This window comes from Heterodontus francisci, chromosome 12 (genome assembly GCF_036365525.1).
Source record: "Heterodontus francisci isolate sHetFra1 chromosome 12, sHetFra1.hap1, whole genome shotgun sequence".
NCBI classification, from domain to species: Eukaryota; Metazoa; Chordata; class Chondrichthyes; order Heterodontiformes; family Heterodontidae; genus Heterodontus; species Heterodontus francisci.
This window is the reverse complement of record NC_090382.1, coordinates 20,729,439-20,754,299: the sequence shown is the minus strand read 5'-3', so window position 1 is coordinate 20,754,299 and position 24,861 is coordinate 20,729,439. Positions and strand designations below refer to the sequence as shown.

The following is a 24,861-nucleotide window of genomic DNA, read 5'->3' as shown; positions in this document are numbered from 1 at the left end:
GAACCTCCTCTGAACTACCTCCAATGCAACTACATCCCTCAAGGGGACCAAAACTGTACGCAGTACTCCAGGTGCGGTCTCACTAATGCCTTGTACAGTTGCAGCAACACTTCTCTCCTTTTATACTCTTCCTTTAGCAATAAATGCCATAATTCCATTTGCCTTCCTTTATTGCCTGCTGTATCTGCATACTAGTTCTCTGCGATTCATGTACATGGACACCCAGATCCCTCTGCACTGAAGCACTCTGGACCAGGGGGTTATCAGCTGAGAACGTCACAGCTCAGATTTTTGTCACGACACAATGAGGAATATTCTGAACAAAAGTTCCCTGTCCCCCATTATACCTCTTGACCCTTTTTACGGTGCAGTTGCCTCACTTAACAGTGTTTTATTGTTTTGTCCTGTGTACACCAGCTTTCCATGTGTTCAAGTCTGTGTCTGAGCTTTTAGTCTAATTGGGTAGCTAGAGTGCACATTATTGGACCATGGGGGCGAGAGGCACATGTAAAGTTAGGTCTACGTTCTCATTAAATGCTGCTGATACTATTGGATGCAGATGTTAGAGTTTAAGGTTGATCAACCAACAAGGCAACAGTGCTTTCCAACCTGGCCCCCAACGTTCAAACAGTACAAAACACACAATCAGAAATACAAGTGCAAATAGTTACTGGGCTTCATGGGTTGGATTGCCAGTGCTCACGAATCCACACTCATGCCAGGAAGTAGTAGACTGGGCCCCTCTATGTTAAATGTTTCTGACATTTCAATATTACTGACAGCTGTTTGTTTCTTTAGGAATGGCACCAGTATGATTTCGCTCATCATTCCTCCCAAAGACCAGATCTCGCGAGTAGCAAAGATGCTGGCAGATGAATTTGGCACTGCTTCAAACATCAAATCTCGAGTGAACCGTCTGTCTGTGCTGGGGGCCATTACGTCTGTGCAACAGCGTCTTAAACTATACAATAAAGGTCAGTCATTTCCACATTAAACACTATTCTTCTCCGGGTTGGTGTGTTTTATGATGGGTTGATAGGGTCACTAGAATCAGTAGCTCCAGTCAGCACCAGCAAGTGCTACCAGTAAGTGTTCACATATAAGTCACTTCTTGTGTTGAGACTTATTTAAGCCTCCATTCCATGGTTTAGTGGGTAAAGTGTAATTGGCCTGATGGGTTGACCTCGAGTCCCACATGGCCTTGTGTCATTTCAACTGGGGCAGAAACAATGACTCTGATACTTCATCCCTCTTGCAATAAAGGCCAACATTCCATTTGCCTTCCTAATTGCTTGCTGTATCTGCATGCTAACATTTTTATGATTCATATATGAGGGATTAGAAGAATAAGAATGGGTGAAGTTAGACAAAGACAATTGACTTATTTCCTAACGCAACAGCTGACTATATCTAAGAAAAAATCTGGTGTGTTTGAGAAGGTATTTACTCGTGCAGTCCTGTCTTAAACCCTTAAAGTGATTGTGCTTCTGATAAGTACATCACAGGCTAAGCCCCACAAAGCATGCAACTATATTATGATGCCATTAGGATCTTAGGGCAGGCCATGAAAATTTCAAGCTGACACGGTCCAAGCATGTTTTTAAAAACAATTCAGTTTACATAATGAATGATGATTTCATTTTGCATGCACTTGAATGGAGATAAATACCCAAAAGTACAGCTATGGATTCAGTCTTGCAGTCTTGTCTCGTAAAGCAGGAGACAAGCTTTTTAAAAATAAGGGATTTGGCATAAAAGTCATAAGTTGCCATTTTTTCCCCAAACATAAACCAACTGGAAAAGTCCTGGGGAAAATTGATGTACAGAGAGATTTGGGTGTTTAGGTCCATTGTTCCCTGAAGGTGGCAACGCAGGTCAATAGAGTGGTCAAGAAGGCATACGGCATGCTTTCCTTCATCGGACGGGGTATTGAGTACAAGAGTTGGCAGGTCATGTTACAGTTGTATAGGACTTTGGTTCGGCCACATTTGGAATACTGCGTGCAGTTCTGGTCGCCACATTACCAAAAGGATGTGGATGCTTTGGAGAGGGTGCAGAGGAGGTTCACAAGGATGTTGCCTGGTATGGAGGGCACTAGCTATGACGAGAGGTTGAGTAGATTAGGATTATTTTCATTAGAAAGACGGAGGTTGAGGGGGGACCTGATTGAGGTGTACTAAATCATGAGAGGTATAGACAGGGTGGATAGCAAGAAGCTTTTTCCCAGAGTGGGGGATTCAATTACAAGGGGACACGAGTTCAAAGTGAAAGGGGAAAAGTTTAGGGGGGATATGCGTGGAAAGTTCTTTACGCAGAGGGTGGTGGGTGCATGGAACGCATTACCAGCGGAGGTGGTAGACGCGGGCACGATAGCGTCTTTTAAGATGTATCTAGACAGATACATGAATGGGCAGGAAGTAAAGAGATACAGACCCTTAGAAAATAGGCGACAGGTTTAGATAGAGAAGTTGGATCGGCGTAGGCTTGGAGGGCCGAAGGGCCTGTTCCTGTGCTGTAATTTTCTTTGTTCTTTAACTGTCAATCTACATTTTATAAACCTCATTAGTGGCTTATTTAATCTCTTGTATGAAGCTACACTTAGACCTGTAGATTACCCATGATTAGAAAAGCAAACTCTGTGATGCTCAAAGATCTTTGATCTCCATGCACCCTTCTTCCCATTTAATTTTCTTCCTGCTTACATTACAATCCAAGGCTGATTAACATTCCCATAAGGAAGGAAGTAGCGTTCCATGCTTTTATATTCTGTTTTGATCATCGGAGAGTGAATTCTGTGCATTGATTCCCTAAGTTTTCATTGCTAAAACTGTCTCCCTTATCCTATCAGTTGATTTGTAGACTCATTTTTGAACACCCATGATTCTATTGCTGGGATACAGTAGTAGATTTTACAACGTAAGCACAAACCAAGGTACACATCCCACTCTCTATCACAAGAACCACAAATACAAAAGCAAGTTTATTGTAAATGGAATAAAAACAAGAAATGCTGGAACCACTCAGCAGGTCTGGCAGCATCTGTGGAAAGAGAAGCAGAGTTAACGTTTCGGGTCAGTGACCCTTCTTCGGAACTTTAGGGTCACTGACCAAAAACATTAACTCTGCTTCTCTTTCCACAGATGCTGCCAGACCTGCTGAGTGGTTCCAGCATTTCTTGTTTTTATTTCAGATTTCCAGCATCCGCAGTATTTTGCTTTTATATTATTGTAAATGGAAACCTGATAGCGTCAAGACTTGGGATAAGCTAGGTCTCCAGACTGTGGGTCACTCAAATGAAAATGCCATCAATGGTACTCCATTCCCATCGATATAAACTAACCTAGTAATAGCCAAATGCGCAGATAAAATTCATTTTGATGTAAAAATATGCAAAACCAGCTTAGCTTTCTGTCTGGTACACGGTAAAATGAGATTATTCTAACATTCACCAACTCTCCCTATTTCGAGCTTATTTGAACAGTTAGATCTGTAACATTAACATTGTGCTAGGCTGAAATGGAGCGTGACCTGATAAGTAACTCCACAAATTGTTAAGCCATGACTTGCTGTTCTCCCAGCAAACATACTTTTTTATTCCTGTCCTTTCACTTTATGCTGCCATAACAGACCGCAGTCACCCATTTGCAGTGAACTCCTGCAATCTCCACCTCTCAAGAAGAGCGATCACTATTGACTGACTTCCTCTGAGCAGAGCACCTGCCCCCAGCAGTCAAATCTCTTCTGATAATGTTGACTGTATTGAATTCCAGACACAAATGGCAGTTTGCAAAACTTTAATGCTGGCACAGTCCAAGCATGTTTTTTAAAAACAGTTCAGTGAACAGTAATGAATGCGATGTTTTCATGTTGTGTCCACTTGAATGGAGACACATGCCCAAAAGTGCAACTATGGAGTCCGTCCTGTAGTAATGCCAACCCTAACCTAAATCAGGAGACAAAATTTGTCACTGTACGGTGAGTGGTATCTAGACCTAGAGTCAGTGTCTGTCTGTACGCATTATATCCTTTAGTAAAAGTTGGCTGTAGGAAAACTTATAAACTATTCAGTGATTGTAATGGTACAGTTTATATAATTAGTGTGTATTGTGCCTTTAACAATTGGTGGGTACTTAACTCTTTAAAGTGAGAGCTGTTTTGTCAGAAGCAGTTGAGTGTAATATTTTTAAAATGTCAGGCAGTTTTCGGGCCTTGCAGGGCTGCTTTCTGTGACCTCCTTGCTATTCAGACAGGGTCAGCAACCCGGTTTGACCCAGCGGCAGTCAAAACGCAAACGCTGGAAAACGAGAGGTAGTAGCTACTGGCCTATTTTCATTTCAGTTCTAACCTGGTGTAAAGGTGCAGAGATTGTGCTGAAGTCAGCCAAGCGGATCAAGGATTTAATGATTCGTGGTAACTTCATGTTCTCTGAGGATATAGCAGCCTATGAAAAAATCAAGACTTGAGAGCCCTCGTGAGATTGAGAGAGGTTTATTTTTATTGAGAAATCTTTTCTCTCGCGATAAAGTCACAAGTTAGCTCTGGGTCCTGTTAAATTTAGGTTGTATGTGGCAAATATTTTTGCTGTTCGATACTTGGCTACAGTACTTGACGTTGCAGGTAATGGGGCAGTTTGGTAGAGTGATGAGTCGGTGAATTTAAAGCATGAAGCTGTTTCTCTTTTAATGTATTAGCACTGATGTTAAACTAGTGTATTAGCATCAGATCATCAAGACAGTTGGGCACTTAACAGACTAGAGTTAATTTCCATTCTGATGCATCCCTGCAAGTACTGTGCTTTGCCAATCTTAGCATGGATAGTTTCGAATAGAAGGGAGAGTTTGGCCGCCTTGGTAATTGAATGAGGGCCAAAGAGTGGGAAGCAGAATATTTTCCGTTTAAAATTTTTTTTGAACAATTGAGCATGTCATTTGGGTGGGACTGTTTTAAAGTAAACACTAATACTTGACCTTGCTGTATCTCCTGTTTTTGTAGTACCGCCTAATGGCTTGGTTGTCTACTGTGGAACAATTGTGACAGAAGAAGGCAAAGAAAAGAAAGTTAACATTGATTTTGAGCCCTTTAAACCAATTAACACATCACTATACCTCTGCGACAATAAATTTCACACAGAGGTAAGTAACTTCTGGTATATTTGTTACGTAGTGTATTTACCTCGTGACGCCAGTTCTTACAATATGTTTGCCTCATGGTGCCAGCTCTCACTGTATATTTGCTATACATTGCTGCTTATTTCTAAGCCATCTCCAGGACCCAGTTGTAAATGTCAGCACATAGTTGAGTTGTCCAGACCAGAAGGTCCTGGCCTGATTCCTGGTTTGTCCTGAGTTAGATGGGCTGGCAAGTGAGATACTCCAATTGGCTTTATCCTGAACTAAGCAGGAACATTCAGCAGAAGTTTGTCTTTCCCTATTCCTCATCTCCCTGGTTGATGGTCTTCCTCCCCACCCCCGCCAAATATCACTGATTCATTTCCCTAATTTGATTTTTGTTCCATCCCATTGCCCCGGTTGATTCCCCTCTTCAGAATTTCTTTCTGGTGAAGCTCTAGATTTTCAGAGTAAGTAAGCAACCTCTTGGAGGAAAGGAAGACACAGATATTTACATCATACCTTTTACGATGTCAAAATGCCCCATAGCACGTTACAACCAATGAAGTAATTTTGAAGTGTCAACATGGTTGTAGTGTAGTAAAAGTGGGAGCCAATCTGCGCACAGCAAGGTCCCACTGTCATGTGACAGTGACCATTTTTTTTCAGCTGTTGAAGGATAAATGGGACACTAAGGAGAACTCACCTGCCATATGACAGTGCCATGGAATCTTTTGTGTCCAGCTCAAAGGGCAGAAAAGTTCTCAGTTTAACATGTTATCTGAAAGACGTCACCTCTGAGTGCAGCACTCCCTCAGTACTGTAATGGAAGTGTTGACCTAGATTATGTGCTCAAGTTGCTGGGTGGGATTTGAACTCTGAACCTTCTGCCGTACTGCTGAGCCACAGCAGACACCACCTGTTGGGTGAGACATGAGTGCCCAGCCCACGGGTCGCTCATTTTGCTGACTGGGGCCAGCAGGCTGTCTGGTCTTGGGTGATTAACTTGTTCAGTATTAGCTGGGACTTGCTCTGTCCCTTATGCAAATTCTCCAGTGGATATTTTGGATATTGAAATTGTTTACATTCCCTGTACTTCTCTTGAAAGGCTCTCACTGCGCTTCTGTCAGATGACAGTAAGTTTGGGTTCATTGTAATTGACGGTACTGGAGCTTTGTTTGGTACTCTCCAGGGAAATACGCGGGAGGTACTACACAAGTTCACTGTGGATCTACCAAAGAAGCACGGTAAGGACAAAGCTGTTGGTTTCTACGGTTTGTCGCCTCAGATATGTATCAGTTCCTCAGCCATTCCAGTGTTTGTTTTTGTGTCTTTGCATCTTAAGTTACTTGAATTGTTTTCCTTTTTTAATTTGCATACTACTAACCAATGATTGAAACTTCCTCAGAAGCCAAGTATGTCAGTACCTTCCGCTGCATCACCAGGATCTTTGACCATGGGAGAAAGAGAGGGGCAATGCAGCCAAACCAATCCTGTCCCAATTTTGTGTTCAGACATGCAGTTTTTAGCTGGAGTCATTGGATAGTGATAGAGAGCAAGATTCCAGGCTCAATTTTCCCCTGCTCCATGTATTTGTGGTCCTATGACCAAAGTCGAGTAATTTTATTGCAGAGATCAGCTAACCAAATGTAACAGCAACAAAATTTCAATCTGCATGGCTTCTCCACATAGTACATTAGCCAGTTTAACCATGGGGGTGATGTGAGGAGAGTAGGTTGGTCCTGTTTTTAATGGTTATATATTTTAAAATATAAAACACATTTAGGTCCAAACTGGATTATAGAAATCTACTGAAGGGCATTGGGGAGATTTTTGTGTTCTGTAAGCTGTGCTGATGAGTCAGGATTGTTGCAAAAGCCAGCACCATATCTGAAGATGGCAGAGTTTTCATGAACTTGGTGTGTGGACCAGATAGATGGAACTGATTTCAACCCTTTTTAGGACTGGAATCACTGACGTTACTATATTTCTGCTTTGCTAGACAGTTGTGTGTCAGAACAGGGCCTGTTGATGTGGGCAAAATTTGTCAATCCGAAACTCTTTGCTTTCTGTACTCATTTTGTTTTGGGTCAGATTGTTTCCCATGCGCCCCAGCAACCCAGTCAAATGAAGCCCAGTACACTCAGGGCTGTTTGCATCTCTGTATATTATTGCTGAGTTGTTTAGTGGGAATATTGTTTGGAAAGGGCTGTTCTTAGTGTTGATGCTTCATTGGCAGATATTTCCTAAATGAAAAGCCAAAATGGATTAGAATCTGCAGCGTGAAGCGAATGGGAGATGGCTTTCAGCTCTCGATTGTGTGCTCCTAAGTGGCTGCAGGACAAAATGTTTGGGCAACCCAGTTAGAATTTGAGCTGAGAAGGTGCCTTTTTTGCTCAGATTATTTGTGTTGTTGCCATGTTGGCATCCACTTGGTTTTTTGTTGCCTGGCTTCTATTTTAATATATTCTAATGTAATGCCAGTGACACCACATCCCAAGAATGAACAAAAAACAAATTCTCAAGGAACAAAGTGAAAGATTTGTTCAGTTAAACTTAGATGGTTAAAGGTGAGCAGAAGGTGCAAGGCCACTGATGTGGAGTGGACATCAGGTGAGGGTTTAGTCCAGCTCAGCTTTTTGGTATCCTGCAAGGAGAAGTTATTCCTGTGGAGCTGTGTCTCTTTATCAAAGTCTCTTACTTGAGGACTTGGATTAAGCATTTGGTGAAGAGTAATCCTGATAAGCATGCTAATGTGGCAATGGACTTGATGTCTCTAAAGATAGTTCTATCAGAATGTTTTTAAAAAAAAACTGATCATTCTTTCATGGGATATTGATGCTGACAAGACTAGCATTTGTTGCCCCTCCCTAATGAGTGTCTTGCTGGGGCATTTAAGAGTCAACCACATTGCTGTGGGTCTGGAGTCACCTATTGGCCAGACCAGGTAAGAACAGTAGGTTTCCTTCCCTCAAGGACATTAGTGAACCAGATTGTTTTTTTAAGACAACCAATACTGAAACTAGCTTTCAATTCCAGATATTTTAATTATCAATTGATTTTATTAATTGGTGGGATTTGAACCCATGTATCCAAGGGCATTAGTCTTGGCCTTTTAGATTACTACTCCAGTGACATTACCACTACCCCACAGTCTGTGTTTCAGAGGTGAGCAGGAAATTAAGCTCCCTTACTCCCAGCTGGTGGATGTGATGTTCCCCTACACTGTTGTCACTATGCACTCACACGTATTATAGTGAGTTCTGCCTGTTGTCTGTGATGCTCGCGCAGAGCTACTGTTATCTGCTGTTTTCTCGGCAAAAGCTGAAGCCCAAGCTTAACTGTATCCTGAGACTAGCTAGTGATTATCCTCCTGGGCGGGCCAGACAAATATGTTGTATTTGGGCTTGAGTTAGCTTCCAGTGTCAGGCAGGCCTAGTTTAAGAAGTAACCAGCCCAGCAGTTGGTGGTTAAATTGATTTGTTTTCTGACCACAGCAGTTCTCTGTGGTACTGATAATTGTCTAATAAGCCTGATTTTTAATGGGACTTTGGTGGATATGGGTTATTCAATGCTCGTGTTCTCCCCATTTGTTCCATAATGTTGCATCAATCAGTGCCTTAATAGTTAGGTTGGTCACAGCTGGACAAGTAGCAGTATTCATACCAGTGCTTTATTGGTGAGATGTACCATTAATTGGTTGGAGGCTTGGTCATTGAATATATTCAAGGTTGAGTTAGATTTTTTTTTGATTTGGCAAGTGAATCGAGGGTTATGGGGGCAGACAGGAAAGTGGAGTTGAGGTCATGATCTTATCGAATGGCAGAGCAGGCTCGAGGTGCCGAATGGTCTACTCCTCTTAATTCTTGTGTTCTTGTGGTTGACTTCCAGTAGTATCCCTGCACACACTTGGGCAACATTAAGCTGGTTTTGCCTGGCTTTTCCTAGCTCTCTGGACTTGAGTAAATGCAGTGTGCCCTTACAGTTAGAGGGTGTGCTGTCTATATCAGGCCGACATAAGATACCTGTGTAGATTTCTCAGTTTGGCTTGCAAAGTGTTTGCCCATGATTGGTTTCAGTGCATATTGTTAAGACCGACTACTCAAGACAAAGCCCCCAATCAAAATATATAATTCTGATTGCAGTGGGGGCAACACTGTCAATTGAATCCCGCCACTCCACAGATCGCCTAGCATATAACTTAAACTTTCCAAATTAAAGAAATCCACAGCTGAATTGAACCATTTATTAACCCTTGAATGAGGCGAACTAAACCAGGTATCTTTAGATCAACAAATTAACTGTTTATTAGACAAACTAAACTCTTAAACGCTACTAAGATATAAAAAACATTTATCAAAAAAAAAGGTCTTGCAGATTTACGGTCCTGCCGCAGTGGAATCTTCCAATGTCCTCGCAGCCATCCGATGGGAATAAAAAAAACAAGTCCAACATCTGAAGCTTCAACTCGTCGGTCCAGCGATGACCACCGTAGATCAACCACTCGCAAACACTTTTCAATGAATCAATTTGACATTAGAATTTTTGAGGGATAAAAGATTGTCACTGTCTAACCTCCCTTCAGTTTAAATTATCAAGAGATTTGTGTTCTGTTCATGTTGGTCCAGCTGTCTGTCAGAACAGTCTGTTTCCACTAAAAAAAAACAGTTCAAAAGATAATCACAACATTGTATATCAATCCTTAATCTGAGTGGCTGTATCCAAGGCAACCGGGATGCATTCCTTGAAGCTGGTTGGTTCCCCCTATGTCTGAATGTATCCAACGGCAACCAAAATGCTGCATCTTGGTAATTCCTGAGGTTCGCTTGTTAAAGCAGTACTGATCCTTTGCTGTCTTAAAGACAAACTGCATACTTCAAAAAAGATCATATCAAATACTCACCTGCCCAAGTAAATAAATCAAGATGTCACTTAATTATGTAAGTAGGGTAGGAGAGAGAAAGTAGGAAATTATAGGTGTGATGGAGCTGATTAGTGGGATCTGAATTTGTAAAGGCCAACCCATGTCTAACAAACCAAGTTGATTTTTTTGAGGAGGTAGCAAACAAAGTAAATTCAAGAGTGTCAATGGATATTTTTATGGATTTCCAGAAGGCATTCAACAAGGTTCCATGTATGTTTTTTAAAAAAGCGCATATGGAATTGGAGGATAGGGAATTGTTTAGGAGGTGGGAGTCGCAGAGTTGGAATGATGGGTAGGTACTCAAATTAGCAGGATGTGGCTAATGGTGTCCGAATGACATGAATGAATAGAGAGCTATATATTTGCTGAAGATGCTATGTTAGGTAGCACAGCAAATAGTGCATATGAGAACAGAAAGTTGCAATGGAACATTTGATAAATTCAGTGAGTGGGCAAAACTGTGGCAGGAAAGTGAGAGGTTTTCCATTTTGGACCTAAGACTGATCTGAGTATTTTCTAAATGGTGACAAGCTGGGACCTGTAGACTAGCAGTAGGATTTAGGGGTCAGAGTACAGAACTTATTAACAGCTGATGCATAGGTACAAAAAATAATTTGAAAAGCTAATAGTATTGGCCTTTATCTTGAGGGCTGGTGTTCAAAGCAGTGGAAGTTATGCTACAAATGTTTGAAGTTCTGGTTAGAGCACATCTGGAGCACTGTGTTCAGTTTTGGGCATCGCACCTTAGGAACAATATATTGGCTTTGGGGTGGGGGGGTGGTCCAGCACAGATTTACCAGAATGATACTGAGATTAAACGAATAGGCGTCTTTAAGATGATTTAAAAGAGTTGATGGGGTAGATCATGAGGAGCTGTTCCCTCTGGGGAAGTCCAGATTAAGGGGACGCAACCTTCAAATTAGAGCCGGTGTGATGTCAGGAAACACTTCACACGAGGGTAGTGGAAATCTGAACTTTGAACCCCCAGGCCCACCAACAAGCTGTCGAGACTGGGGGTAATTAAAAGTTTCAAACTGAGTTTGATAGATTTTGTTTGGCAAGGGTATTGAGCATTACAGAACCAAGGCAGGTAGATTGAGTTCAGATGCAGATCAGCCATGATCTGGCTGAATGGCCTACTTTTGTTCCTATGAAATGCTTCCTATCCTCTTGTGCTACAAGGTGGAGATCATTTTTATTTGGGTATCTAGCTGTTTTTTTTAAGGATATTCCTTGACGGTGTGATTTGTTCTGATTGCTCAGTCTCTGGAAGGGACCAGAAAACATCAGGAATTACAATTAAATTCCTTTTTGTGTGTTTCTTTTTAGGTTGAGGGTATTTTGACAAAATAACAAAAGCAAAATGCTGTAGATGCTGAAAATCAGAAATAAGAACACAAATCTAAAATACCCAGAAGATCAGGCAGCAACTATGGAGAAAGTCAGTTACCGTTTTAGGTTGATGACAGATGTCAGAACTGGGAAAAGTTTAAGTGATGAAATGAGTTTTAAGCAAGTACAGAGGCAGGGAAAGTGGAGAGAAGGCAAGAGCAACAGGGAAGGTCTGCGATAGGGTGAAAGGCAGGAGAGATTAAATGATAAAATAGGATCTATACTTGAAGAAAACAAATTGCTGGCAAAGCACAGCAGAACTGACGAAGGATTTCATGCAAAACATTGCTTAGCTTCTGACTGGTCTATGTATAGCTCAGTTGGTAGCACGTTCTGTTCTGTGACTAGAGAGTTTGCAATTTTTCGGGGCTCGAAGTTCGAACTCATGATCCAAGCTGCCACTCCTGGGCAGTGTGTAGGGATGCTGCATTGATGATGCTTTCCCTCAGATGATGCATTAAACTGAGGCCCTGCCATCCTGCTCTGATTCCTTTCCTCTGCCAACGCCAGTAAAATAACATTGGTTGTTTGTTTAGTTGGTTATGGGATCTTGTCATGTACAAGGTGGTGGCTGTTTTTGACAAGTTATCACATTCCACAGTAATTCATTGTACATGAAGCACGTTGAGACACAGTCAGGCACTGTATAGGTGAAGTCTTGCATTTCCCACATTTCTGTTTGCTTCATGCTCCTTGACTTGTTGGCAGTTGTGGATACGGCTTTTCTTGAAGTAGATTTTTAAATCCAAAATTTTTTTACCGTTTAAAGGCAGAGGAGGTCAGTCCGCCCTGCGTTTTGCTCGCCTGCGAATGGAGAAGCGACATAACTACGTGCGGAAGGTAGCAGAGACAGCTGTGCAGCTCTTCATCAGCAGTGACAAGGTGAACGTGGCGGGTCTCATCTTGGCTGGATCAGCTGATTTCAAAACTGAACTCAGCCAGTCCGACATGTTCGATCCGGTAAGCTGAATGCTAACTCTACACTAAGTGAAAAGGTCAGTACATTGATCTGCCGAGTCCTGAATCGCTAGACAATGCTATTTACACAGGACCTGGTCAGCTAATCACCATTAGTTTCTGTAAATGTTCAGTGGGGGAATGGATTTGCTGCAGTGGTTTGGAAAGTTGCCCTTTTCATCTCTGATCTGAGTTTGAATCCATGCAGACTGGATTCCCCCGTGAGTCATGCAGTAAGTGTCTTTACTTGGCCCCTGCTTCCCTCACCCTGATATAAGCACCTGCATTTGAAACATCAAGGTTTTAACTGATCTTAGTTTTCACCTAAATTTGGCATTTAGGAACATAGGAACTTGAGTTAGGCCATGTAGCTTCTCAAGTTTGATCTGCCATTCATTAAGATCATGGCTGACCTGTGACCTAAATCCATGTATGTGCCTTTATCCTCATATTCTTTAATACCTTTTGGGTAACATAGATCTGTCAAACTCGGGTTTGAAATTAACCTATTTGCCAATTTTGTTTGGCATCTTGAGAGTTCTGAGAGGCTTGAGTTTTGCTGCTTTCAACCTCACTTGGAGATGGGTCCTAGCAAGAGCATCGTCTTCCGTCTCCTCTCCAGCATCAGAAAGTAAACCCCACAATTTCATTCACCAATTTCCCCCCCCCACCCCAGTCGGTTCACCTGGTAGGCCCTTAATGTGTGGGGCTAGGTTACTGTGGAGAGCATGGTAATTGAACTTGGTCCTTTTCTTCATCGGGCAGCCAGACGTGTGTACTTTCCAGCAGGAGTCGTTGGATAACCATCAGGAGAGGGGAGCCCCTGCTTGGGGTGCGTTTTAAAACTCTTTTAACCCAGCAGCGCTGAAGCTAATGGTTCCCCGGTCCCTTTCTGTACAGCCTATAAACAGCTAGCTCAGCACCGATCAACTGTAATGTTGCTGGTCTGTTACTAAACTGGACAATGTCAGTGCACACTCGGCTGTGTTTAACATGGTTTGAAAATTTAAAAAATCTATTTTTTAAAATCTTTATACTAGGTAAGTTGCACCATTACTGGAACACTGCAGCCTTCATTCAGAAGAGTGTTTTTTTCCTTTTGATTTTCACTGATTTGAATTTCTTAACCTTTTTAAAGGTGGAATTTGCAGTAGGATAAACTCCTGAACTTACACAACATTTTGACAGTGAGTGATTGTGAAATCTGGAACCCTAGTGGGTTTCCAGTCACACTGGGAGCAGATATTACACTGGTTTTGGGGAATTCAAAGACTCTCTTGCCTGTGGATGGATCCAGATCGCACCCAATTCAAAATAAGCCACCAATTGATTTGGTGGGGGGGTTAAAGTTTGTGGATTGAGAGTAATTTGCATCTTATAATAAAGTCTACTTGTTTATTATAATTCCCCTCTCCCACTACCACCCCCCCCCCCCCCCCAAAACCCAATTTTTAATGGTTGATTTCCATTTTCCTCCTCCTTGTGTGAATAAGGATGAACGCAGGTGGTCATCCTAGCGTAGGAAGAGGGAAATAGTGATGTCGTAGTTGTAGGGATGCAAATGTTCAGGGGATAGATCTTTGCAGTCAAGGTAGAGTGTCCCAAATGGTGTGCTGCCTACCTGATATCTGGATAAGGGACAACTCCAAGCGACTGGAAAAGTTTCTGGGAAGGGTGGGCAGAATTCTATTGCGGTGGTCTATTTTAGGACTAACAGCATAGGAAAGAATAGGCAGGAGGACCTGTAAAGGCAGTATCAGGAGTGAGGAACTAAATTTAAAAAGCAGGGCCTCAAGGGTAGTAATCTTGGGAGTATTACCTGAGCCACATAAAAATTTGCAAAAGAAGGTAAACACCTGGCTAAAGGATTGGTGTAAAAAGGAGAGGTTCCATATCATGCATACTGGGACAGGAGGGAGCTGTATCCTGGGGTCGGACTTCACCTGAACTGGGCTGGGACTACTTTCCTAGTGGAAAGGATAAATAGGGTGATAAAATGGTGGGGCTTCGATAGAAAGAGTACAAATAATAGTTCAAAGATTTGTTGCCCAAATAAGAGTTTTATATTATGCGTAAAGTATAAAAAAAATAAACTGAGTGAACTAGAGACTCAAATACTACTTGGAGGGCATGACATGTTCGCGATTACTGAATCTTGGCTGCACAGAGGTGGTGATTGAGTGTTAAGTATTCTAGGTTATGGAGTCTTTATAAAGAATAAGGAAACTGAAAGAAGGCAGGGTAGCCTTATTAATATAAAAGATGATATAACATTAGTAAGAGGGTGTCAGTGTAGACTATAGTTAGAACTGAACAATGCGAGGGGGATTAAAACTGAAGAGCTTTCTACAGGCCTTCGGATAGGAGCACTGAAGTGGCAGAATGAATTAATTCAGAGATTAGAAGGTTTTTTTTGCAAAAGCAATGTTATTTTAATGGAAGTTTTTGATTTTCATATGAGTTGGGATGAACACCGCTCAAGTCAAAGAAAGTGGGAGTGTTAAGTGCATTCAAGCTAGTTTTCTGGAGCAGTATGTTCTAGAATCAATGAGACGGTTAGTCAAGGGTAATGTGGGCCCTTTTAAAAACACGTATGCAAATTAAAATAAGGAAATGACTGACTTGTTAACTAATTTGACTGTTCAGAGGAAGGGGATAGTATGCACATTTCAGGGAAACTAATAAAACTATGGACTGGAAGCCACTGAAGTAAACCAGAAAACAGACTTTGTTTTTTTATGCAAAAAAAGGGACTAAAGGTGAAAAATCCCTCAGACCTGATAGTTTCCATCCTAGGGTTTTAAAGGAAGTAGGCGAGAAAACTGCAGATGCTTGAGCCACATCCTTCCAAAGCATGCTCCATTCAGGCAATGACCCTTTATTATTGTTTCTGATAGGTGTGAGAGAAGCCAGGAAATTAGATTTACTAGTCTAATATCTGCTGTGGTGAAGTTACTGGAATTTGTAAGGATAACGTGACTGGGCACTTAGAGAAATTTGAGTTGATTTTGAGAGTCAACATGGATTTGTAAAGAGTAGGTCTTGTTTAACGAACCTAATTTAATTTTTTGAGGAAGTAACTGAAGTAGTCAATGGGGGATGTCTGTGGATGTAGTTTATATGGACTTTGAGAAGGCATTTTGATATATTTTTTACATGAGACCGATTGCTAAAATTAAAGCTTGTGAAACTGAAGGCAAATAATGGACCTGACCAGGAGATTGGTAGGTGGTGGAGGGAATAGGGATAATGCATATGTACTCTAATTGGAAGGAAGTGAGTAGTGGTGTCCCACAAGGATCACGTGCTGGGGCCTGAACTAGTCATCATTATTATGTTATTTAAGTCATCAATAAATAGAGAGCCGTATGTCCAAGATTGCCAATGACACAAAATAGATGGCAGAGTAAATAGTGTGGACAGGAGCACAAAATTACAAACCGACATTGCTAAATAAAGTGAATAGACAAAAATTTGGCAGATTCTACCAAGTCATTGATTTTCGACCAACAAAGGATAGATGCAAGTATTATTTAAATGGTGCAAAGCTAGAAACTGTGGCGACCTGCAAATATTTAGTGGCCTATTTAAACAGGTCACTAAAATGTAGGTTCAAAAATGGTAATGGAATGTTGGACTTTATAACGAGAGGGCGAGAATATAGAAAAAGGGAGAATGTTTTGCTACAGCTACACAAAGCCCAGGTTAGGCCACATCTGAGTACTGTGTACAGTTCTAGGCACCACACCTTCAAAAAGATGTATTGGCCTTTGAAGAGTATAGTGCAGATTCTTCAGAATTTTTCCAGGGCTAAGGGTTAGATTATGAGGATAGATTGCATGTATTCCCTGGTATATAGACAAGTAAAGGATGATTTGAGATTTTTTTTTATAGGATTTTTAAAGGAATTGACAGAGCAGAGAGAAACATTTGCCACTGTCGGGGTATTCTCGGTCAAGGGGAAATAGCTGTAAAAAATCAGCCAGGCCATTCACACACAATGTGGTAGAAGTGTAGAATGCACTCGCGCAAAAAGCGATAGATGCTAATCAATTACTAATTCTAAATCTGAGATTGATAGAATTTTGCTAGCCAAGGATTTGGGGAATATGGAACTGAGGCAGGTGGATAGTTAGGCTACAGATCAGCCATGATCTCAGTGAACAGTGGAACAAGTTTAAGGGGTTGAATGGTCTACTCCTTTTCCGATGTTCTTTAGCAGGTAATAGACCAAGTTGAGTTACAGCCCAACAGCTTCCAGTACCTTACTCACATGGCCAGCCTTCATATGCAAGTTTTGAGTGCTGGCAGGATATTTGAGCCTGAGTTTTATCTTCCCTTCTCCATCACCCAGGCTGTCCTCCATCCCCCACCCCCACACGGCCCCCTCTCATGCCTGATCATTTTTCAGCAATATCCTTTGATCGAGATCAGCAATCTTGCCTGATTTTTTTTTTTTGAAACCCAGCTGCCTCTAGCCCAGCAGTACGGGGCCAGTTGTAGTATTCCCCTCACCCCAGCTGCTGCCCTGGTTGGGTTCTGCCAACTGTACTGCAGCCTGTAGGTTATGTTTAGTCTCAGACTATGGCCATTCTGTCCCTCAAACCCAGGTAGCTCGGTCCTATTTGATTTATATTCTTTTTTGGTTTGTCCTGATTGTGGTTTGTGCTCTGAGACCATTCTTGCTGCTGTTGCCTGATTGCTGGAGAAATCCTGAATCGTAACACCAAGATCTGCTGCTGTCAGCAACCTAAGATATCTGCAAATGAAGGAAACAATGTCAGATTTATCTGTGGCTGTGAAGACTCTTAGCTGCACCCATGTGCGACATGGGTATGATGAGCTTGAACACCCCATGGTATCGAAAACCAGAACTACCTGGTCTGCATGGTCTTAACTACTGGTCAAATTCCTTTTACTCACTCCTCCTTTAGGGGAGCTGCTTATGTTGCTTTTGGCAGTGAAAGGTCATGCAAGTGTAGGTTGGAAGTAGAAGGATGAGCCTCTCTTTGGTGCTGTTTTGAGTTAAATGTGTTTTCCCTCCGCTAATTATAGAAAATGGTTATCTCACTGTAATTCTTGTTCATGTGTTTGTCCGCAGCGATTGCAGAGCAAAGTACTGAAACTGGTGGACATCTCCTACGGAGGTGAGAATGGTTTTAATCAAGCAATCGAACTGTCGGCTGAGGTCCTGTCCAGTGTGAAGTTCATTCAGGAAAAGAAACTAATAGGTGAGAAAGCCCTGGTGGGGTTCAATGCAATTTGATTAGATAAAGAACTTCCATTTACATAGCACCTTTCACAACTTCTGGATGTCACAAAATGCTTTACAGCCAATGAAGTCCTCCTGAAGTGTAGTCACTGTTGTAATGTGGGAAACATGGCAGCTGAGTTGTGCACAGCAAGCTCCCATAAATCTCAATGAGATAATGACCAAATAATCCGTTTTAGAGATGTCCTTTAGAATAAATATTTGCCAGGTCACCAGGGAGAGCCCTGCTCTTCCAGTAGTCTGAGGGAGAGGGTAGACTGGGCCTCACTTTACCAGAAAGATGGCACTTCCGACAGTGCAGTGCTCTGTCAGGACTGCACTGCAGTGTCAGCCTGAAGTGGGACTTTAACCCATGACCACCTGATTTTGAAGGGAAAGTGCTGCCACTTTAGGGTGAAGCATTCCATTAATTTTTGTACCAGTTTAGCAATGGTGCAACTTGATGTATTTTAATTATGCTATACAAAGGTTGACCGTTTCTCTGGTCATTGACCAGGTATTGGTTGCCCTGCACTGACTCATTGCAGTTGGTGTTCCTCCTGTAGCTGTAGACCCACAGCTGAACCTTTTGCTGCCTTCACCTGCTCTCTCTATATGGACATTTTTGAGTAATGTTGAGTGAACCGTGACTGGGGGCAGGAACTATGGGAGTTCTGTTACTGGTGCTAGTGTCTATAATTTTCTTTAAAAAAAAAGGGGCTTTTTTTGAAACGCTGGTTGAAATAAGAAAATGTTTTTTTTTTAAACTTAGGACGATACTTTGATGAAATCAGCCAGGATACAGGGAAGTACTGCTTCGGAGTGGATGACACACTGAAAGCACTAGAGATGGGTGCAGTTGAGATCCTGATAGTTTATGAAAATCTGGATATAATGCGATATGTACTCCGCTGTCACGGCACAGAAGGTAGTTGGAGATCTCTTCATTCAGTTCTTCAATGTCATATTGATCATCCATAGAATGAATTAAATGACAGGATGTAGTTAATGTATGACGTGGTATTTGGGTCAGAATAGGCAGACTTACTGTTTTCTATTTTCCCAGAAGAGAAAATCTTGTACCTGACACCTGAGCAAGAGAAGGATAAATCCCATTTCACGGACAAAGAGGTACATTTTCATTCTACACAAAGCAGCCACAAATGGGCTGAAAGGCAGTTGTTTGAGGCTTTACTTTCTAAAGTTTGATCTTGATTAAAACTAGATGAGCTTGAATAGGAAGGATATAGCGCTTGGAATCTCTTAACAGCAACATATGTGAAAAGTCACTAGTTTGTGTTCATTTTTCCCCTTCTGAGATGGCACTTGCTTACATTGGGATGTGGTCTCATGGGTGCTCGTGCATCATCCAGCTCATGGGTGAGCCTAGCCAACGACAACCTGCGTAGTGCCTTTAAACATATAATCCAAGGTGTTTCACCGAGCATAATTACAAGACATTAGGACAGGTGACTAAATGTTTGGCCAGAGGTAGGTTTTATAGAGCATCTTAAAGGAGGAAAGAGAGGTGAAGTAGTTTAGGGAGTGAATTTCAGAGGACTACAGAGAGACAAGGTTTAGAGAGGGCATTCTGGTGCTTAGGCCTCGAGTGTTTGAAGGTGAGGCCACCCATGGTGGGGTGAAGGGAGTTGGGGATGCGCAAAAGGCCAAAATTTGGAGAAATGCAAGTTCTCAGGAACGTCGGACAGGCAGTTGAACTGTGAAGATCACAATCAAGTAGCTTTGTCAACTGCTACACACTTTTTTTTTTGAGAGGGAACACTGACTAAAGTTTGTTTTCTACCTTCTTGATCAGAGGATCTACTCAGTTCACTGACTATAGGAAATTAGCCTTGTGAATGAAGTGCTACACTGGCTGTGAAATACTTAAGCAGCTGTCCTGGGTTTTTTTTCTGTTCACTATGGGGACTGTAGGAAACTGCCATAAGCACCACTACAGGTTTTGTCTGAACAAACCTGGGTTGTGTGTGGAGATCAAATGAGATTTACTGTTCCTTTTTGTGCTTTGCCACTGGCTTGGAATAATACCAATGTCGTGATTGAAATGAAGGCAGTCTGGGTTGAGTCTCACTTGTAATTCTCACGGTTAAAATGTTGCATGTTTGAGTGAAATGATGTATTCGGGTAAGAACTGATATTGTAGACTTGGCACTGTTCATCTCGTGTATGATTTTTTGATGGACTGCACAAGTGTTGAATTCATAGTACTGGATGAAGTTATGTTAAATAGTGTAAAGCTGAACGATCCTGTTGAAATTCTGTTACATAAAGTAAAATTGATTTGGTTCTTTTTAAAAAAAAAAAAAAAAAAATTAGACTGGACAAGAACATGAACTGATAGAAAGCATGCCTCTTCTGGAATGGTTCGCCAACAATTACAAAAAATTTGGAGCTACACTGGAGATCGTCACAGACAAGTCACAAGAAGGATCCCAGTTTGTGAAAGGCTTTGGTGGGATTGGTGGTAAGAGCTGTGCCTTTTAAACTGTGAATTGTATAGCCTGCCATCTGACTGACAGTTGATGTTACATTATGGTATAATGTACTAGAGGCTATGTGCAATGCCCACCACACACTTCTTTCTATTCCCAAAAGTCATATTGCTGGGCCATTGCCTTCAGGCTGAGACTAATAGTTGAGTTTATTTGCAAGTAAGATAATCACAGAAGCAGGAATATATTACAAGATGGTATATATGTGGAAAACAAAGATAGAATTGCTGCACAAAGATATAAAATAACTTCTAGAAGTGTTTCTTATACAGTCCAGGACTAAATCAGACTGGGGAAAATAGATATTAAATGTTAATGGACAGTAGTGTTACAACAAAAAAAGCATCTCATATTGCAGGTGTTATTTTTGAGCATTAACTATCTCGTGCTCAGGACATCCCCAGTAGGTTGGCTGTTAGAGCTGATAAAACTGCCTAATTCGGCCCATTTCCTCTACTCTGCAACCCTGCCTGTTAACGTTTTAAATAAACCATAGCCTAGCCTTCAAATTTGAGCTCTTTAGTTTGATCAGGCAAATTGCCAAGCAAAACAAACAACGGGTCTTGTTGAAACTGGATGAATAGAGACTCTTTTTTTTTGTTAATTAACCCCACTGCTCCTTCACCCCCACGGTCATGTTTGTTGACACCGGTTTACAATTGCCATTGCTCCGTCAATGTAAAGGCAGATTTTACAATGGAACAATACAGATTTAGTTGTATCTAATGTGATCGCAGGTGCTAGGCAAAGAATGTTAATACTTGTAGGGGGATAAATACTGGAACTAACAAAAGTGATAACTGTTCATCAAATGTATGAAACCCCCAGAATTATTTCTTTGGAAAATTTGTGCATGAATTGACTGCCATGTTTCATGCCATCTCTCCAGTGACTACACTTCAAAAAGTATTTCATTGGTTGTAAAAGGCTTTAGGACATCTTGAGGCTGTGAAAAGCGCTAAGTAAATGAAGTCTTTTGTTTTAAATAGGTATCCTGCGGTATCGTGTGGACTTTCAAGGTATGGAATACCAGGGAGATGAGGATGACTTTTATGACCTGGACGACTACTAGGTAGTTTGGACCAGGTCTGGTTACAGGTGCCTAACCCTCCAGCATCCAACCCAAGGAGTGAAGATCCACAGCGGAATAATCAATCCCTGCCTTAGAACAGACATTTACACAACTTGTGATACTCTAAATACATTGGAGATGGTGAATTTAAAAAAAAAATAACACTCTTCGATTTGTCATAGTGTCAATACAGCAGCAACACCAAACTACTGTGTTCCTAATGCCAGTTTGGACTAATCTTTTGAGAAATTTCATTTCTGTTTTTTTAATTTTTACTTCAATGGAACTTTTGTTGCTGTTGTATTTTATGAAATTCAGATTTTTTTACCTCCATATGTAGAGGCAAATAATAAAAATGAAATACTATCAAACTTCATTTCTGCAGGCTGAATGGAGATGAGCTCTCTGTTTTTCCCCCTTGGAGAGAGTTTCTATATTAAAAAAAAAGACAACTTGAGTAACTTGTGCAGTGTATGACCCCATTTACATGGGTACTATTGAGCTATCGCTGTACGTGAGGGGGAGGGTCTAGAATAAGGCCTTTGTCATACAAGTAATCACTTTGAAATAAACTGGGGGGGGAGGGGGGGGGAGTGAATTTTCAGATTCGCGACCAATATTTTTTGGCTTCCGCCTTTGCGGAGGGAGTAGGAAAGAATCCCTCAAGCCTTTTATATAAAAAAAAATGTAAAAAAATATGGGGTGGTTTAAACAGCATTCTGCCTGCTGTTAGGTATTGCCAGGATGGACGCTAGTGATATCTAGTGGTGGTAAAAGGTACTGTATCCCCAAGCAAGTTTTGTACCTGCGGTGATCTCGGTTTTAGACAAGAGTTCCCATTCTGTTGTATTAACAAAGGGTTTCCTTTGGCTGCTCGTGAGTCGAGAGCCAGCAAGTTCTAACTTTGGGACATGTGATGGTTTTGATCTGGGGATGTATGTGTATTAACTTAGGATCTGCTCCATATTGGGGTTTATTGTTGGTACAGTATGAATTTGAACTGGGCGTAGCCTTGGTATCATGCTGCGGGACACAGCCTCTGCTGCACAAATTGCAAATCGGAAAATTGCTGTCTGTGTATTTCTTCGAAACAGCCCTAAAGTCTAGCAAAAGCATCCAGGCACCATCATCCACTCATCAAATGTGGGTATCACATTTCTATTGGGATTTGGGTTTGTGTTTAGGCAGTGCAAGGAAGCTCAAATTTAATCCCCCGGGTTAACGATCCAGTAAACAGAACAGATGCAGGGAGCAGGGAATGTTACTGAATCACAGCAATTGCGAAGCAGTAACAGGAACTTGATTGTTTTAATCAAATTGTAGACTGGTTGAAATAGAACATTAAAACCACACAGAGCAGTGAGGCCACATAAATACAAAGGGAATGTCTGTGAACATTGGCGTTTAGCTGGAGCTGTACTGAATTGTTGGACGCGCATTGGTTAGGGAATTGATGGGGAGAAAATGTCAAAGGAAAGTCTTGTTGAACAGCCTGTTCACTGAAATCTCTTGGATGGGATCTGCTATTCCATGTGGTGCCTGAAGCAGTCACTTGTTAATAAAATTGAGGAAAGGTCATTAGGATTGTTAATTGCATTGCATCACTTGTCATATATTTCAATAATGAATGCTGATAAGTGCTGTGAAGTTATTTATGTAAGTTAAAGGTGCGACAAATCAATGTACATGTTTACATTGCACACAGCATATTGTTCTGAGTGACTGCTTGCAACATGCACAATTTGTTGGAATCAAACCCATTTTTGCTAACCTGTAGAGTCTTATTCGGTAAGAGGAAGGCAGTGATTTTTCTTATTAATCAGCATGACTGTAATTGTGTTGAGATGTTGTGTCTTATTTATCAAATAATGGGGGAGTATGTCCTGATTAGAGCAATCAGCAACACACACCTCCTTCAAACTCCTTAACTCAGTTCCATTGTATAGTGCAATTCACTGACCAGTAACATAAATTGGATTTTGTTTCCTATCTGACAACCATTCAATACATAGCACCATTGCCATTAATCAGCAAGAGCCTACTCCTATTCCATTTCAGCAGTGATCTGTGCTACTTTGTCGTGTAACTCATGCACAGTTCCCAATGTCTATTTCTAAATAGATGTGTATTTAATTTAGTACAGTTGTACATTGTAGGAAGTTGTCAATTTAAAATCAGTTTCCCACCATGCTTCTGTTCACCATCAAGGTTAGAATGTTAATTTTTCAAAGCCCTCTGAGTACTGAAATCCATTTGCAGCTTTTGAAATGTGCTTTTCTGTCAAAACATCCAAAAGTAGTTTTCTGTTTTAAATGAGTAAATTTCTGATGCTGAATATATAAAATAGAATTAAGAAAATGTGCTGATCATGAAATGATTGCAATTCTGTTTTTGTCATTTTGGCCTTTGAAGTTTTCAGTACTCAAAAGGATTTGTGTAGATCTTGCGCTGAGTTTGATAAGCGCAAAAATGCGATGTCCTGCTATTCATCCGCCTCAGCCCTTGTCCAAAAGAGAGATTTGTGCTGGACCATGCTTTTAGCACTGGGTTGCTCAAACTGTGTAAATGGGGCCATTTTGATACATAAACCAGAAGAATATATATATATATAAATAAATATATATTTACTTTTTCAGATAGCCCACTGCTTGGTATAAGAAGTATGCATTGGAACGTATGCAGCTCCTTTTGTAGTTTTAATGTTTACTATTTAAGTTTGGAAATGATGCCAAAATGTGTTTTTTTGTATTTCTTTGACCAATGTATTCTCCTGATATGGAAGTGATCTGTTGAATTCAGAGAAAGGGGTCGATCTCAGCTTTCGTGCACTACAGCCTCTGCAGAAAGATTCCAAGCAGCAACTTGGTGTTGTGATGTACAGAAATGGAGAAGAGTATTAAAACCATATTTAAGAATATCATTGGTTTGCATCTTGTTATTTTGGGCTGTTAGAGAAAGCTTGATTTCTAAGGAGGGCTGAAGATTGTCCCTGATGCAACAGTTGGCAAAGGCAGTGTGTAACTAGATTGTACTAAGTAGACGATATCCTGTCTGATTATCGGTCTGCATTGTCTGCTGATCTCAGCCATGGCAGTATTGGTAACAGTTGGTCACAGTTTCCCCAGGCGAAGGAGAGCCAAACCAACCAGGTTCCCTGCTGTCTGGCTGCTTGTTCTATGACCCTGACTGGACAGAGTTGGCATGGTTATTAGGTGAGGACAGCATCGACTCAGCTCTGATGTCCCAAGTCAAATTGCACGACAACACTTAGTGAGTAGGATTGTACATGAGGATTAGGCAGTGAGTGAAGTACAGGATAGTACCCAGCCTGAGGAGGGAGTAAAGTGACCAATAATAAATAACTGGTACTAACTTTATTGGGATCCCATTCATCAATTTTACCCATTGTGTGCAATTTATATGAATGGATGTGGCAGTATTGACATGTCACAGGATCAGGATGGAGGAGGAAAGCCATTCAACATATGTTTACTAAGAGACTTTACAATTTCTTTCTCCCTCCTTGTTGCACGAACTGTCACCCACACTCCCAAGAACAGGATTTAAAAAAAAAAAACCTGAGGTCACCTTTTACATGTGTTTCTGGGTTAGGATGGTGTACATACAGCATGCAAATATGTACA

The 24,861-nt window shown here is 41.3% G+C and overlaps 1 protein-coding gene across 2 annotated transcripts in view; it reads left to right on the top strand.

Annotated features, from left to right (window-relative positions):
- LOC137375772 (eukaryotic peptide chain release factor subunit 1) overlaps positions 1–24,134 on the top strand; it is a 58,386-nt gene extending 34,252 nt beyond the window's left edge. The window contains exons 3-11 of one of the 2 annotated variants that reach the window (XM_068043179.1): positions 799–974; positions 4,993–5,132; positions 6,217–6,355; positions 12,194–12,384; positions 17,483–17,612; positions 18,405–18,560; positions 18,699–18,763; positions 19,970–20,117; positions 21,135–24,134. In XM_068043179.1, coding sequence (XP_067899280.1) covers positions 799–974; positions 4,993–5,132; positions 6,217–6,355; positions 12,194–12,384; positions 17,483–17,612; positions 18,405–18,560; positions 18,699–18,763; positions 19,970–20,117; positions 21,135–21,217 — 1,228 coding nt within the window. In that variant the 3' untranslated portion in view covers positions 21,218–24,134. The remainder of the gene's footprint in view (positions 1–798; positions 975–4,992; positions 5,133–6,216; positions 6,356–12,193; positions 12,385–17,482; positions 17,613–18,404; positions 18,561–18,698; positions 18,764–19,969; positions 20,118–21,134) is intronic. The other variant, XM_068043180.1, reaches the window with a different exon arrangement.
- Positions 24,135–24,861: the final 727 nt, after the last annotated feature.